The sequence below is a fragment of the Phocoena sinus genome, chromosome X (genome assembly GCF_008692025.1).
Source record: "Phocoena sinus isolate mPhoSin1 chromosome X, mPhoSin1.pri, whole genome shotgun sequence".
Classification (NCBI taxonomy): domain Eukaryota; kingdom Metazoa; phylum Chordata; class Mammalia; order Artiodactyla; family Phocoenidae; genus Phocoena; species Phocoena sinus.
Window position 1 is genome coordinate 69006860 of NC_045784.1, and position 17497 is coordinate 69024356.

Below are 17497 nucleotides of genomic sequence, written 5' to 3' on the forward strand. Positions count from 1 at the left end.
CTCCCAAGCCTGAACGAAGAAGAAATAGAAAATATGAACAGACTAATTACAAGTACTGAAGTCGAATCTGTTATTACAAACTTGATATAATTATCTTCCTTATTAGATTTCTGAAAGAGTGCACAGGAGATTAAATTTTTGACTTTTCACATATGGAAGCATGCTCATTTTACTCCCAAACTTGATTGATAAATTGTCTAGATATAGACTTCTAGGTTGTAAATTAATAATTCTGAAGTCATGATTCATTGTTTTCCAGCTTCCAGTGCTGTTGTTCAGAAGTCCTTTGTCATTCTTATTCCTTCTCTTTTGAATGTGAACTGGTTTTTATATGTGTGTGTGTGTGTGTACACACACGCACGTGTGCTCATGCAAACAGGCATGCATGCATGTATGCATGCACCTGCACAAAAGACAGAAAGGGGGTAAGGAGAGAAGGAAAGGAGAGAGAATGAGAATTATAAGTTTGAAGGTGTCCTTTTTTTTTTTTTTTTTTGCGTTACGCGGGCCTCTCACTGCTGTGGCCTCTCCCGTTGCGGAGCACAGGCTCCGGACGCACAGGCCCAGCGGCCATGGCTCATGGGCCGAGCCACTCTGCGGCATGCAGGATCCTGCAGGATTGGGGCATAAAACCGTGTTCCCTGCATTGGCAGGCGGACTCAACCACTGCACCACCAGGGAAGCCCTGAAGGTGTCCTTTTAATCCATAATATACTAAAACTTCCAGATGATGTCCTTTGACATTTTTCTTTTTTAATTCATTATGATGGGCACTTGATAGATCATTTAAATCCAGAAATTTAGTCCTACAAATGTTCTTGCATTGTTTCTTTGATAATTCATGTTCCATTTCTTTTTTAACAAAGCATCCCCAAATTCAATAGCATAAAGTAAATATTATTATTTCTGAAGTTTTTGTGAGTTTGCAGAGATCACTTGAGTGGTTCTCAGGAGTCTTTCATGTGGTTACAGTCAAATGGTGGTAGGGGTTGGAGTCATCTGAAAACTTGACTGGCTTACTGTCCATGATGACTTCTTCATATATGTGTCTGGCAACTCAGCTTAGATGGCTGAAATATCTGAGGGCCAGGCAGTCATTTCCTTCCATACACAGGCTTCTTCAAAGCATGGTTATATCAGGGTAGTCAGATCTCTCACATGGAGGCTGGATTTCCCCAGAGCACACATTCCAAAGGTGAGTGTTCCAAGAATTAGGAAGCAAAAGCCACTCATCTTTTTAAATCAGTTGTTCTCAGCTGGAGGTTATTTTGCCCTTACCCCAGGGAATATTTGGTTATGTCTGAAGATATATTTAGTTGTCACAAGAGTAGGGGGGAGGGAGAGTACAACTGGCTTCTGGCTAGCAGAGGCAAGGGATGCTGTTAAACAGCCTATGGTGTACAGGACAGCATCATACAACAAAGGATTATTCAACCTCAAATGTCAAAAGTGCCAAATTTGAGAAACTTCATCTTAAAATTCAGGCTCAGAACTGGCACAGCATCACTTCTGCCACATTCTATTGGTTAAAGCAGCCATAGGCTAGAAGTTTGGTCACTAGAGACTTTGGCACAAAAGGGGTCTGAATTCAGTGATACCAGGTACAACTAAGGATGAAGGTAAGGTACTTTTTGAAAACATCACAGTGAATTAATTGAAAGGGTACATAATAATCAATGAGACCATTATATTTAATTTTATCTGTCAAATTGGAGAGTATTTTGGATGAGCTTAACATTAAACCCATGAACTTTGAGTTAGCAGATTGCCCTCCATAATGTGAGTGGGCTCATTGCAATCAGCTGAAGAAAAAAAAAAAAAGACCGTCTTCCCTGGGGAAAAGGGAATTTTCTAACTGACTGCCTTCATCTGAACCATTGGTTTTCCAAGCCTCTGGTCTTCAGGCTGAAACTGCAATGTCGACTCAGATCTCGAGCCTATCAGCCCATATGACAGATTTAGAATTGCCAGTTTCCATAATCATGTGAATCAATCCCTTATCTCTCATTCCCCCCTCTTTCTCTTTCTCTCTCTCTCTCTCTCTCTTTATATATATATATCCTTCCTGTTGGTTTTGTTTCTCTGGAGAATCCTGACTAATACAGAAACACACAGCACCCATTTTTCTTGGGTTTTCAGAATACCTGTAGTTAAACTTACACATCCAGACAGGAGTTTGAATGATTTCTCTCCAGAGAAACTCATTAGCTGAAGAGAGAAGGCTCATAGAGAATGACATTGGTAGATCTAGCTCATGAAATGGCCAGACTCCTACATATCATCCCATAGTGCCATTAATTGACAAGCTCCACTTAACCAGCTTTCTTAGCGTCTCATTCTTAAATTTGAATATTACATATTTTAAATCACCAGGAATTTGAGGAAAGACACTAACATTAAAGGCAGATACTAAAATAAGCCAAAAATGAGGAGGGGAGGACCTTGGAGGAAATATAGCAACCCAAGAAGTAGAAGAAAACTTAAACAAAACAAAAACCAGAAACAAATTGTTGTAAAATTAATACCAGAAGACAGAAGAGAGAAAATGTTACATCAAGAAATAAGAACAGCGTGATATGCAAAAAAGAAATAAAAAAGTATAAAATTCAATAGACACTTTGATGAAAATATAAAGACATATCCAAGAAAGAAGAAAAAGACAAAGAGAAGAAAGATAGGAGAGAAAAGGTTTGTTTTTTTTAAAATAAGGGATCAATCCAGAAGAGCCAACATCTATGTAGTGGGAATTCTGAAAACAGAGAATGAGGAAATGGAGAATTATGGTAGCTAATCTCCAAAGATGGCTCCCCCATGAGTCATGCCCTCCTGTATTCATGTCCTTGTTTATATTCCTTCTCTTGGATTTGGGTTGATTTTTTCATTTTCCTTTTGACTAATAAAATGGGGAAGTAATACATGGCTTCCCAGGCTAGGTCATTAGAAAACTTGCAACTGGTGTCTGGGTTTCTTGCAACACACATTTTGGGGATATCCAGCCACCATCCACCTTATAAGAAGTTAGACCACCCTGAGACCACCATGCTGCATGGGTTAAAAAAAATCCCAATAAATTAGCCATGTGAAAAATCATCCAAGCAGTATCCAAGCTGAAGTGTAGACAGGTGATTGAAGAAACCATCCTAAATGTCTGCTCAGTTAAGCTTTCGGTTGACTCCAGCCCCAAACACTATGTGTCTATAATTACATGGGAAATCTTAAGTGAGAACCTCCCAGCTGAGTTCAATCAACATATGTGTCTAGGTAAGTGGATTGACACCTCTAATCACCTACAAGTACTAACTTCTCCCAGGTCTCTGTCTTTCCATCTTTTAGCCACCTTACTCTTCTTCTATAGCATTAACAAAAATTATAATTATATAATTATTTATGTGATTGAAAAATATATTGGTTTCTTCTGGTGCACTGTAAGATCTATGAGGGCAAGGAAGATCCCTATTTTCTTCACAGATATAACCCCTGTAACCTAATTGACACATAGTAGGTACTCAACAAATATTTATTGACTAAATGAATTAAAGAATCTAAGTTGTAACACTGGTGAGTGACGTCATTTCTCATTGAATTTCTAAGAGTATTTTTACAAAACAAACAAAAAATCCTACTATGTGGAAAATGCTTGTGGATTAAGCCTATTTGAGAGATGGTATAACTTAGTTCAAATCCTGGAAACCATGGATTTACCACAAATAAAATAAATTGATCAGCCTTTGTGCTTAGTTTCCTTATCTATGAAAATGAGGATAATAATAGTACCTGCCTCATAGGGTTGTTATATGTAAATATGTTTCTTTACATATATGTGTAACATATGTAACATGTTTAAGAAAGTGCCTGGCACATAGTAAACACTTTTATATGTGTTAAATATTTGAAGAAGTTATTTCACCCTTGGTCAGAATTCCTAATCTATGTGAAAAAATAGCCTTTTAAGCCACTGATACTAAAATATTTTGAAATCATTCATCTCATTTTGTGATTTCCCCTTCCTCTCTTCTCTAGAAAACACACACATGCACACACACACACACTCACACACACACACACACGCACACACACACATACACACATACACCCTCCCCCATTATCTGATCTGGAACTCAATTTCTATAACCACTGGAGTTCATTCATATTATTTAGTAAATTACACCAAGCCTGGACTGCAGATTACAGTTACTAAGGAATTAAATGCATATGTTGTCAAGTAACATAGTAAATCATAGTTTAGGTTTTTAAGGAATAATTAATTTTTATGAATTTAATTTTTAACTTCTAAAGAAAGGAAAACCATTCTGATCTACACTATTATGTCGTACTTGATATAAATATGTAAAGATAATGTTCATGGGAAAAACAACATTTAGAAAAAGAGAGTTTATAAAATATGTAATAAACAACCAGAATGAACTGTAGTTACAGAGAAAAATATGTGAAAGAAAATGATTGTTACTCCATATAAAGCTGGACTTTTCCTACTTACTATTTTCCAACCTAAGAAAGTCAACATAATCTGAAAGACTATTCACGTCAGGCAAATAAATTGATAGGTAATAATATTAAATCCATGTATTTTAAGATAAAAAACAATCATATCTATTGTGTAAATATCACATTAAAAAGCCTCTTCTGTATTCTAGAAAAATACCTTCACACAAGTCACTTACCTACTGCGTGGTTTAGATTTAACTTAATTTAAACACAGGAGGTTGTAAACTGCAGCCGATTTGGTGGGCTTTTTCTCCGTTCCTTATATGCTAAGCAACTTGTTCCAGCAGTTCTGCTTTGAAATTTTGGACAATTGCCACAATAGTATCTTGAAGACAATTAAATTTTTAGGACCAAAACATTATTATTTGAGGATTTTCAAAACCCGATTTTTAAAGATAATATCAAGATTTATCTGTGTGATCTCAGTAGGTAATTAATAATACCTATAATTTATGAGATTAGACTCCAGCTCTGACATGCCTTTGTTCTATGTCTCCCTTTCTTCATACCACCCTAAACATGGAATTTTTATAAGGATTAATAATGTTCAGCATGAAAAATTTTAAATATTAATGGGAAGTATTAAGGACAGTCCTTATACAGCAGATATTCTCCCGAAGAACTGTGTATAAATATTCATTTTTTTTCATGGTACAACAATAAACTGAATCAGCTTCCCATCTAATTACAATATAATTTCAAAGTTTATTCCCATTAATTTTTTTTTTATTCTGAGGCATGCCCTCAAGCTTATGAATGGGGCAAGCCCTTTAAAGTAACAACAGAAAAGTTTAGATGAAAACTTCAGCACTACATACTCAGAAAATCAATTATTGTGTTGAATCAATAATATGCTACCAAAAACTTGTGCTGCCAATCAGATACTTAACAAAAGATGCTTCATATTACTGAAGAAACTCCAAAGGTACTTCTTGAATACCATTTCTCTGTGGGGTTCCCTGAAGATTTTTTATACCCTTATTTATTTCTCCCCATCTTTAGTGAAGATTGTTCTGTTTTGTAGATTTATAATTTATATTCGCTTTCACTTATAGTCATGGTGTGCTGTCTCTATAAATTAGCACTCCCCTACTCCACTTCTCCCCTCACACCTTACTATCATTGAGTTTTTTAGAAGAGAAATTGTGGGAAGCAAGGTTTGATGATAAAGAGAAAGTAGGATCCAATTAAAACATCAAGAAATAAAACAATAAAAGACCAGAGGAAGAAAATTTACTTTAATATCATAGTGTGAAACAATGATCCTCCTATAGTACACCATGGCATTTTGTCATATGAGCACTTTATTATAGAGTTAAGATAATGTTGTAAGGTGAAGGCGCCTACCTTCTTTATGTAGAGGGTATAATTTCACAGGAAAATTAAGATTACTCATTACCACAGTTCTGCCAGTCACCTGGGATGTGTTTTTAAAGAGGAATGCAGGATTGTTACTTTTATTTTATCCTTAGCAGTGAAGGGGATCAAGGTGCTTAAAACAACACATTTCTGTGCTGGAAGTTGAGTACAATTTTTGTGGTTGCAGAATATGGCTAGAAAGTGGGGGATCCAGGCAAGTTACCTAGATATTTAACCAGCCCATTTAAGTTGGTTTTTATTACTGTAGTATTGTAGTAAGTTCTGAGACAGAGTAGGAAATGGTGCAGGGCCTGCCAGCCTTGGGGAAGAGGTAGAAGCAGAAGTCTATGCTTTGAAAACTGGAATTCTGAACTTGTATATTTCCTTTTTTTATTCTTAATATTTGAGAAGCCAGGGAAATTAGGCAGAAAGAAAGAAATAAAGGCATCCAAATTGGAAAGAAAGAGGTAAAACAATCTCTATATACAGATGACATGATCTTATAAATAGAAAAACTCTGAAGAAAACACAAAATACCTGTTAAACCTAATATACAAGTTCATGAAAATTGTAGGATATAAGATCAATATTCAAAAATCAATTGTATTCTGCACACTAGTAATGAACAATGCTAAATTAAAATCAAGAAAACAATTCCAGTTACAGCTTCAAAATGGATATAATACTTAGGAATAAATTTGATCAAGGAAGTGCAAGACGTGTACATGAAGAACTACAAAATATTGTGGAAAGAAATTAAAGGCACCATAAATAAATGGAAAGACATCCTGTGTTCATGGATTGGAAGACAATTTTGTTAATATGGCAATGTTCCCCAAATTTATCTGCATATTTATTATGACCCCTATCAAACGTCAAATGCCTTTTTCCTTTTTTTTTTTTTTTTTTTTCTGGTAGAAATGAACAAGCTGATCCTAAAACTCATAAGGAATTGTAAAGGACTGGGAACAAACTTGGAGGACACATACTTTCTGATGTCAAAACTTACTCTAATGCTATGGTAGTCAAAAGTGTGAGACTGACATGAAGAAAGACCTATAGATCAATGGTATAGAATTGAGAGTCCAGAAATAAACCCATACATTTGTGGTCCATTGATTTCTGAACAGTGCCAACACCATCAAATGGGGAAATAGTTTTTTCAAGAAATGGTGCTTATAAATGAATGAATATGGGACCCTACTTCATGCCATACACAAAATTTAACACAGGATGGATCAAAAGCTTAAATGCAAGAGATAAAATTATAAAACTCTTCATACGGGTATACATCTTTGTGACCTGGGGTTTGGTAACAGATTCTTAGATATGTCACCAAAAACACAAACAGAAAAATAAAAAGTAGATAAATTAGATTTAATCAAAATTTAAAAATCTCTGCATCAAAAGATACTATCAAGAAAGTTAAAAGACAGCACATAGAATGGGAAAAATATTTTGCAAATTATTACACCTGATAAGGGACTTGTATCTAAAATATATACATGTCTTACAACTCTGTACTAAAAAGACAATACAAGTGAAAAATGGGTTAGGGCTTTGTTAGACATTTCTCCAAAGAAGTTATCCAAATCACTAATAAGCACATAAGACTATGTTCAACATCACTAGTTATTAGAGAAATGCAAATCAAAACTACAATGAGGTATCACCTCACACTGGTCAGAATGGCCATCATCAAAAAAATCTACAAACAATAAATGCTGTAGAGGGTGTGGAGAAAAGGGAAAGCTCTTGCACTGTTGGTGGGAATGTAAACTGATACAGCCACTATGGAGAACAGTATGGAGGTTCCTTAAAAAACTAAAAATAAAATTACCATATAACCCAGCAATCCCACTACTGTGCAAATACCCAGAGTAAACCATAATTCAAAAAGATACATGCACACCAATGTTCATTGCAGCACTATTTTCAATAACCAGGTCATGGAAGCAACCTAACTGCACACTGACAGATGGATAAAGAAGACGTGGAACATACATACAATGAAGTATTACTCAGCCATAAAAAGGAACTAAATTGGGTCATTTGTAGAGACATGGATGGACCTAGAGACTGTCATACAGAGTGAAGTAAGTCAGAAAGAGAAAAACAAATATCATATATTAACACATATATGTGGAATCTAGAAATATGGTACAGATGAACCTGCTTGCAAGGCAGAAATAGAGACACAGACATAGAGAACAAACATATAAACACTAGGAGGGAAAAGGAGGTGGGATGAATTGGGAGATTTGGATTATACACTGATATGTATAAAATAGATAACTGATGAGAACCTGCTGTATAGCACTGGGAACTCTACTCAGTGCTCTCTGGTGACCTAAATGGGAAGAAAATCCAAAAAAGGTGGGATATATGTATACATATAGCTGATTCACTTCGATGTACAGCAGAAACTAACACAACATTGTAAAACAAATATAACCCAATAAAAAATTTAAAAATAATAAATAAAAGACAATCCATAGAATGGGAAAAAATTTTGCAAATTATTACATCTGATAAGGGACTTGTATCTAAAATATATACATGTCTTACAATGCAGCACTGAAAAGACAGCCCAAAGTCTTAAAAAATGGGTTAAAACTTTGTTAGATACTTCTCCAAAGAAGTTATCCAAATCACCAATAAACACATGTGAAGATGCTCAACATCATTAGGGAAATGCAAACAAAAATTACCATGATTTTGATCACCCCCAAATCACCCCACTAGGATTTCTATAATAAAAAGGACAGACAATAACAAGTGTTGGCAAGGATGTGGGGAAATTAGAACACTCACACGTTGCTGGTGAGAATACAAAATGCTGAAGCCACTTTGGAAAACTGGAAGTTTCTCAAAAAGTTAAACATAGAATTACTAAAATAATCCAGTGGTTCTACTCCTAGGTATATAACCAGGAGAAATGAAAACATACATGTACACAAATGTTCATAGCATTATTCATAATTGACAAAACATGGAAACAAATCAAATATTCTTCAACAATGTAGTACAATATATTATTCAGCCACAAAAAGAAATGAAATACTGATACATGCTACAACATGGGTGAACATGAAAAACTATGCTAAGTGAAAGAAGCCAGACACAAAAGGCCACATGTCACATGATTCCATTTATATGAAGTGTCCAGAATAGGCAAACCCATAGAGACAGAAAATAAATTAACAGTTGCCAGAGACCAGTGGTGGTGCCGGTTGGGGGGAATGGACAGAGACAGCTAATTGGTACTTTGTTTCTTATTTTGGTGATGAAAATATTCTGTAACTAGATAGTGGATAATGATAGTGGTTGCACAACATTGTGAATATAGTAAAACCACTGAATTGTATATTTTGAAATGGTTAAAATGGTGAATTTTATGTTATGTTTATTTTATCTCAGTGCAAAAATATTTTTAATGTCTTTGTGAACCTCACAATAGAAAAACTGAAGCATTATAATATTTCACTAATTACATTTTTGGAGTTATAACAAACTACAATAATCTTTAAAGAGAATTTTTATTAAGATAAATCCAGTAAAATATTTTGAACACACATATTGTCAGAACTGCCCTTCTGAAATAAACATTTGTATTTCTTTTAAAAATGGAATTACAATTTTATTTTTTCCCAAGCTAATATCAAAGTTATATTTGGGAAAGATAATTCTAATTCTTAGCATTACATGAAAATAGTTCACCTTCTTTATAAAAGTAACCTAGAGAACCACAAGAATGTTTGAGGAAACTCTTTTGGGATCTCTCCATTTTGTGAAATTATCATATATAGGAGTAAAATTAAAAGTCAAAGGTTTAACACATAACTTACAGAAAAAGTGTATTCACTGACAAAGTTGAAAACATATTTTTTCTATATATTCCACTATTATAATTACAAAATTTATAGATAAAGGTTTCATGTTAGAAACTTTGTGACTAATAACCAGTATGAAGATGTTTTGAAATTAAATTGATGCTAAAGAAAAGCTGTGTTTATAAAATATTTGGTAAAAATATTCATCTCTCTTAACATTACAGCATGAAGCTACATATTACCAAATTATGAAACCACATAGGGCAGCTTTAAAAAACACTCTGAAACTCTGCTTTTTTTCCATCTTCTTTTTTGACCTCTTTTCTTCCGACTATTTCTTTTCCAATTTCAGCCTTGCTTTCATCTTCTTTTCCATCTCCTCCATCTTTCCTGTCTCCTTTTCCATTTTCTTCCTCTTTTCCTTCTTCCTTTTTTCCATCTTCTCCTTTCTCCTTTTCATCTTCCTTCTCATTTACACCTTTATCCCCCTTTCCATCTTCATCCTCTTTTCCATCTTCATTCTCTTTTCCATTTCCTTTCTGTTTTCTATCATCTCCCTTTTTTTCATCTTCTCCTTTATCTTTTCCATCTTCAGATTCTTTGCCATCTTCTCCTTTCCCCTTTCCATCTTCACCCTCCTTTTCATCTCCTGTGTCTTTCTTGTCTTCTTCCTCTTTTCCATCTTCTTCTTTCTCTTTTCCACCTTCATCTTCTTTTTCATATTCTTTCCCTCTTCCATCTTCTCCTTTTTGATCTTCCTTGTTTTGATCTTCTCCGTCTCCTTTCTGATCTTCCTTTTCATCTTCTTTTCCTTCTGCTGCCACTATTCCTTTCTTTTCTCCTCTTTCTTCTTTGATATCTTCAATTTTTTCTTTTTTTATTTCCTCTATTTCTTTTTCAGAAGTTGATGTCTATATATAGAGAAAAAAAAACCAAGATTATATTTGGAGCCATTTCTGCTAAATACTTAGGATTATATCTGTTTTATGGAAAAAATTATACTTCATCTATAAGAAAGTAATTTTCCTGTGGAAAAGGCCTCCTAAACACACATCAGAAGGAAACCTTATAAGAAATAGGATTAATTAAAGTATCTCCACACAAACATGCACAAATAGATATTTGGAACAATGAATTCGGGGAAACTTATTCATATAAATGATTTTCATTACAAATATGAGGAAACAGAGTAAATACAGAAAAAATGAGTATCATGCATGTAAACAAAATATATTCCTTGAAGAAATAATACATTTTATTTCTATAATGGTGAGATTTAGGTTTACTTTGTAAAAAGTTACGTGAAAAGTCTTCTACAATATATCATAGGACCACTTAGAAAAGATTTTCCCTACATGCATAGGTCTGGTTTATAGATTTGGCACTAAATCCCATTTTCATTTTTTTAACTACAATACCTAGAAACATGGTATGCTAAATATGTAAAGCAAGACCTGTTGGAAACATACATAATGATTCATTTTGCAATCTGAAGAGGAAAGAAGAATCATATATGATCTTGCAAAGGTATTTACAAATAGCCCATGTGCTGACAAAAGCAATAGAGGATTGGTCTGTATTTAATAAGACAGTCATTAGATTATTAATAAGTCATAATCTCTGGCATTGTTCTATTAATATCAATGCTAACACACTGCTCCCACTACCCATTCCTGTAAATTCTCAATTTTAAATTTGTTTTCTTTCTTTTCCCCTTATATACCATTATACTAGATGCTATAAACAGAATGTTTGTGTCCTCCAAAATTCATATGATGAAACCTAATTTCCAATGTGATGATATTTGGAGGTGGGGCCTATGGAAGGTGATTAGGTCATCAGAGTAGAGTCCTCATGAAAGGGATTTATGTCCTTATAAAAGAGACCCCAGAGAGCTCTCTCACCCTTTCTATCATGTCAGGACACAGCGAGAAAACTGCCATCCATAAAACAGGAAGCAGGTCCTCAGACACCAAAAACGCTGGTGCCTTGATCTTGGATTTCCCAGCCTTCATAACTGTGAGAAATAAATTTCTGTTGTTTATAAGCCACCCATGTGTGGTATTTTGTTACAGCAGCCTGGACAGACTGACACTATGTAACCATACTCATTTAATGTTTCTCAATGTTTAAACTACAAGACAAACAAGATTTCTTCCAGTGGCACCCATTGTTAAACTTCCAAATGGACAAAACTGTTAATATTGGAAGATACCTCTATAATGTTGGCTTCTCCATTTTCAGCAGTTTCACTGTTGTATTCTTCTTTAACAACTTCTTTCTTGGTTTCAGCTATGGCTTTGGCACTTGCATCTGTGTTTTTTTCCATCATATCATTTTTTGTCTTCATTTTCTGTCCAGCAAAACAAAACAATAAAAAAAATACACAGTTTAACTGAGGTGTTGATTAAATGGCCTGTTATTTTACCAGTTGTTGTAATAATTTACAGAAAAGCTTTAAAATATCCATATAAACTTAATATCAACAAAATTATCACTTGACACTTTCAGTGTCATTATAAACCTGAAATGGCATTAAAATGAATAATATTCCTGATATGAATCAAAGAAAGTTTCTTTTAGGTGAGAAACAACAAGTTAGAATGCTGACCAGTGGCTACTCAGGGCCAATTGCTAGCATCAGGTTACACTTTGATAAATTAACTTTCTTTGACTAGAGGGGACCAGTTTATCCCTGTCACGTCTAATAATTAGCAACAGGGTTTTTGACTGCTGAGCCTCCATTGGTAATAATTAAGAGAAATACTATGTTAGGGAGAGCAGCAATTTAGATATATTTGAAAGAGGTCACCTGGGGACATTAGTGATTCAATATTTGGGTCTACAAGTTTCTGAATGACTTGAATCATAATTTCTTTACCAAGAAAGCTCTTTGCCTAAGTGTGTATGTAGTAGAAAGAGCACTGGGTTCAGCATCCAGCAAACATGTGTTTTAAATCTGGATCTGTTTCTTACTTGATGTGATCTTGATCAAAAGCAGAAATCTCTTTGTGTTTATTTCTTATATGTAAAAGAGAGTAATACCACCTACCTACAGGGATGTAATAAGGAGCAAATGATAAAATATATGTGAAATTACTTTAGAAACTGTAAAATGTAATATAGATATGTTATTATTCTTTGAATACATGAGAAACTGAGAGCCAAGGAGTGTAAAGTGTTTTAAAGTCCATGATTATATATTATCTGTTTTATTCTATCACTGTCTTTTATTTTGAAAGGAAATGAACAGTGTTTACTATTTTAACAACTTATAAATTGAGTACTTAATTTTATAAATAGTGACCAGGAAATGCAAAATAGAGAAAAACCAAAAAGCACTTTTCTCTTCAGTTGTCACTTACTATGATTACTAAACCTATGACCATAGTTTTAGCAATATCTTTTTTTTTTTGCCGTACGCGGGCCTCTCACTGTTGTGGCCTCTCCCGTTGCGGAGCACAGGCTCCGGACACGCAGGCTCTGTGGCCTCGGCTCACGGGCCCAGCCGTTCCGCGGCACGCGGGATCCTCCCGGACTGGGGCACGAACCCGCGCCCCCTGCATCGGCAGGTAGACTCTCAACCACTGCGCCACCAGGGAAGCCCCCTCCTAGCTTTAACATTTTATGATGTTAAGAATTCAACTTATCCTTAAAACATCAATCATATCTCAATAAACCAGTTCTAAAAGTGAAATACGATATTATATTCACACATATTTACACATAAATAAATAAATATAAATATAGGGGAAAAAGTGAACTTAATATTGAGGCTATTTCTAATGTCTTTAACCACAACATTAGAGTACAGAAGCCTATATGAGATCAACTATGTGAATTTGAAAATTACGTATGTGAAAGCACTTTGCAAACTGTAAAGTATTATCAAATGTTAGTTACTATTATTATCACAAAGCATTACTTTGGTTACTAGAGTTTACACCTTTTGTTTCCCCAGGAGTACTGGTATTATGACTATATGACATCAAAATCACGTATGTTTTATGGATCTAGCCAACTAAAATTTTGTTTTGTCTCTTCCTAATGAAAATGCCGAAACACAGCAGACAACCACAGAACACAAACAAATATTTCTGACTCAAAGGGCTGACATGTACCATATGGTATAATGTATAATGTAATATATCATCTGAAAAGAAAATAAAGCAAAATGATCAACTGTATGCCTTTCCGAAAAACTATTTCTGAAGAAAAGCAAGTTTCTCTCAACATTGCGTGCTGAATATTTACCCTTGGAGTTGATGTTCTTTTGGACTTCAACTCTGGTGTAATGGGCACAGGCAACTGGGGGAAAAGAAAGAAGAAATCATAATTGAAGACAGATCACTAACAATGAAGTTCAGCCTCGTAATTAAAATAAATGGGTATAGTTCAAATTGAACACTAACATAAAAACATTTCCTTGGTGAGAAAGTTTTTCTTAAAACATCAAAAACAAATCTTGTATTAAATAACTAGTATTGTCTAGGATTCTCTGAATTTTAAAATTACATTTTACAATACATGGGCAGCTTTTTAAAAAGACTACTTACAGCAGACAGTCTGGCTGATCTTCTCTTTGGCTATAAGTTAAAAATAATTATCAGTTAAGAGAATTATGGATACAGAAAACTAGAAATAGTTATATTGTGGTGAAAATATTTGGTGTACCACTAAGTACACATTGTCATTAAGAAGCATTGTGTACTTGATTTAAAAATATCATAGTAAAAATATAAGTTTTGATTTTTCCCTCCTCTGGACCCTTCATAGAGCTAAGGAAAAAAGAATCCCAAATTAAATTTCAATTGCTAGGCTAAATGAACACAAAATGGCTAGTAACAAGGAGTATATTTAGAAATGAAAATACAGCCCCTTCTTGCAAACTGACAAAGCAATTCTTTGGCTTAAAAGGAAGAAGCTCTCTCCAGATCTTAAGCACAAGGTCCTAAGTTCCATGGAGTTTGGAGTTTTCAATACCTACTATATTTCTGAGAGAGCTCACTGGCATACCATATTGGTACTCATATGGTACAAATATACTAACCAGCATTTAGTTTTTAGCTGCTTATGTGTCAAGTTTATAAAACAGGTGAATTTTTTCAGATTCTAAAACTAAAGAAACTCACCTCCTGCCTCATATCACCTTGATCTGCAGCCTATACAGGGGAGAAAACCACACAGAAATAAGGTCATCGATATAAACATATACTGATATATCCGAAAATATTGCCTATAGATTGCAGTTGCAATATAACAGCTTTACTTTTTCCTGGATTCCTGCTCAAGTAGCCACGTGTTAGTGCCTAGTAGCCTGCTGTCTACTAAAGTGCAAATTTGCACCAAGATGCAAATGAATTCCCAAGACATAAGTTTATACAACTGATAGTCAATTTCATCATTTTGTGTAAATTGCATTTCCTAAAAACAAACCTTTTTAATTTTAAAATCCACCTGTTGTAGCCAGGGTTAAAGCCAAAAATTGTGGGAGCGGGCAGAATGAAGGCGGAGCTTCATGCAATCACCCTGTCCGTTTAGCTTTATGCTCGAGATGCAATTGTACTTAATCTGATCCTCTCTTCTAAATGGACTATACTCCCCTCCAAGTTGTGCATACAACTACAACCCCCACAATACCCTGGTGTGGGGGAACCCTCTTTGTTACAATGTCAATGCGTTATTCTGAGAAGCCGGCTGCGGATTTTAAAACTTCCCGCCACTACCTGCTACAAGGTTGCTGTCAGCTCTGTAAAATAGCAAGACCCATTGCACAAGCCTAGAAAAGCGCAGCGGCGGGAATCTCAGGCAGGGGGATGCTGATTATAAACCATTGCTTTCCGTATCTGAGCAGCCCTTTAGCCTGGGAATTATCGAGCTATTGCACGAGTCATACAGCCCCAGAGGATCGGGGAATTTCAGTCTTGTTCCTATGTTCTAAAAATATGGAAGGCGGACGAATAGATAGGAATAGTACCAAAACAATCATAACGCCTTACTTAACACAGTGTTTTACAATTTTATCAAGCAACGAAACAGCGATCGATTTCACTTCTAAGGGAACTCCCCCCCACCCCCCCCAAAAAAAAAAAAAAAAAAAAAAACCAACACCGAGCGTGAATTTATTTCCCGTCCAAGAGAGAAACCACGATCTTTTAAGTGAGGGTTTTCAGGAGACTTGTAGCCCTTGAATAGCTCATATCAATTCTGCGCGTCCAAAGTGAACAAATCCATGCTACCCTAACATCAGCAATAGTTTATCTGACGCATTTCCCTTGTCATCCTTCCATCTTTAGACAGTGAGTGAGCTTGGAGAGTTCCAGATCTCTCAGCTCCAAAGTTGCTAATTACAGCTGTGAATCTCTCCCTTCTCTAGGACAGTTTGAAGTCTGCGCCGCCTAATGGCACAGGATTATCATTGCATAGCCATCTGGCATGACAAGAAGCGGAGGAGGGAAGAAAAGGAAAAAGAACACGGGAAGAACAAAGGCAAATACGGGAGAAAGCCATGGCTTTCGTTCCCCCAAACTGGACGGTTCCCGGAGAAAAGCCGGAGGCTGAGGAGGAAACTAGTGCCTGGAAGTGTGGTTGGGAGAAGTCTTCTCCAATAGGGTAAACGGAGGGGGGTGGGTGGGGTAGGAAGCGACAGCACAGCGCTATGACTGTTTGTAATTTAGCATGGAGACACCTCTCAAGTGATTCTTACCCTTAAACAAAATAAGTCAAAAGTGAACTACTAGTTGCGTGAGAGACCATCCTCAACTTACACCAACCGATACCTGCCCTTCCCTCCCCTTCCATTCAGCACATCACAAAATCAAACTAGAAGCCAAAATGCTTTTTTAAAAAAAATCTCTGCTGATTAGGAAATATGTATTTCAGTCTCTAATCCCCCTTCTATCTTCCTATTTCACTTACCTTTCTTTTGGGCATTGTTGCAGCTCTCTAGAGGAGATCCTAACAGCAGGAAAAAAGCCGAAAGCAGTCTCTACCTGACAGCTCAGAGAGCAAGTGAGTTTTCAATGAATGAACTAATTGCAGCACGACCTGTGCTCGCCTCCAAAAAAAAAAAAAAATCCCTCGTTATTGGCAACATTAAACGCACCAGACGCAACCAAACTACGTGAATGGTTAGCAGGAGTGGGAGCCAAATTGGAGTGACAGGCTGCCAGGCCAATAAGGGGAGGTGACCATCCCAGGGGGCGTGGCCCACGGACCTCCCGAAGCCCTCGTATGCTGCCAGCTCCGACCGCTGGTGGGGTAGAGGAGCCCCCAGACTTCGTGGATGCAAAGTGCTGAAGCATAAAACCGGCGGGAAAGCTGGAATTGTCTTGATCGTTTTTTGTTGTTGTTTTTTTTTTTCCTTTTATGTAGTAATGACAGGCGAAAGTCATTGCACTTGCTTTCTCCACGGTCTCTAAAAGCCCCACTTTACTTCCTGGAGACAAAGTGCTTTAGAGACATTATTGAACCTAGGCTCCAGTCTTTCCATTCTACTTTTGGCAGAAGGATGTAGATGAACTGAGAGGAGCACTCATTCAGAAAGTAGAAAAGAGTGGAGCTGTTTCTCAGTTTGTGGGAACTTTCCGCCAAAGCAGAATTGTAGTACTGGCAGGATCAGGGTGCCAAACGGCGCGTCTCCCGCAGATGGAGAGCAACAAACTGGGAGCTGTAAGAGCAGGAGGAACCTGGAGGTGGGGACATTTGATAGATATCTTTATCCCACTTGGTGGTAGTCCACCAGGAATTCAATGGAACCCCGCGTGAGGTTTGTAATACCAGAGGTCTATCTCGAGGAA

At 36.0% G+C, this 17497-nt stretch overlaps 1 protein-coding gene across 1 annotated transcript; it reads right to left on the reverse strand.

Moving 5' to 3' along the window:
* Nucleotides 1–10534: 10534 nt before the first annotated feature.
* Nucleotides 10535–16721, reverse strand: HMGN5 (high mobility group nucleosome binding domain 5; the record flags this gene model as incomplete). Its single annotated transcript, XM_032618726.1, has 6 exons — nucleotides 16617–16721; nucleotides 14831–14860; nucleotides 14255–14284; nucleotides 13953–14006; nucleotides 11914–12051; nucleotides 10535–10609 (listed from the first exon to the last, which is right to left on the reverse strand). Coding segments are annotated over exons 1-6 (342 nt in total), but the record flags the coding sequence as incomplete, so codon positions are not given.
* Nucleotides 16722–17497: the final 776 nt, after the last annotated feature.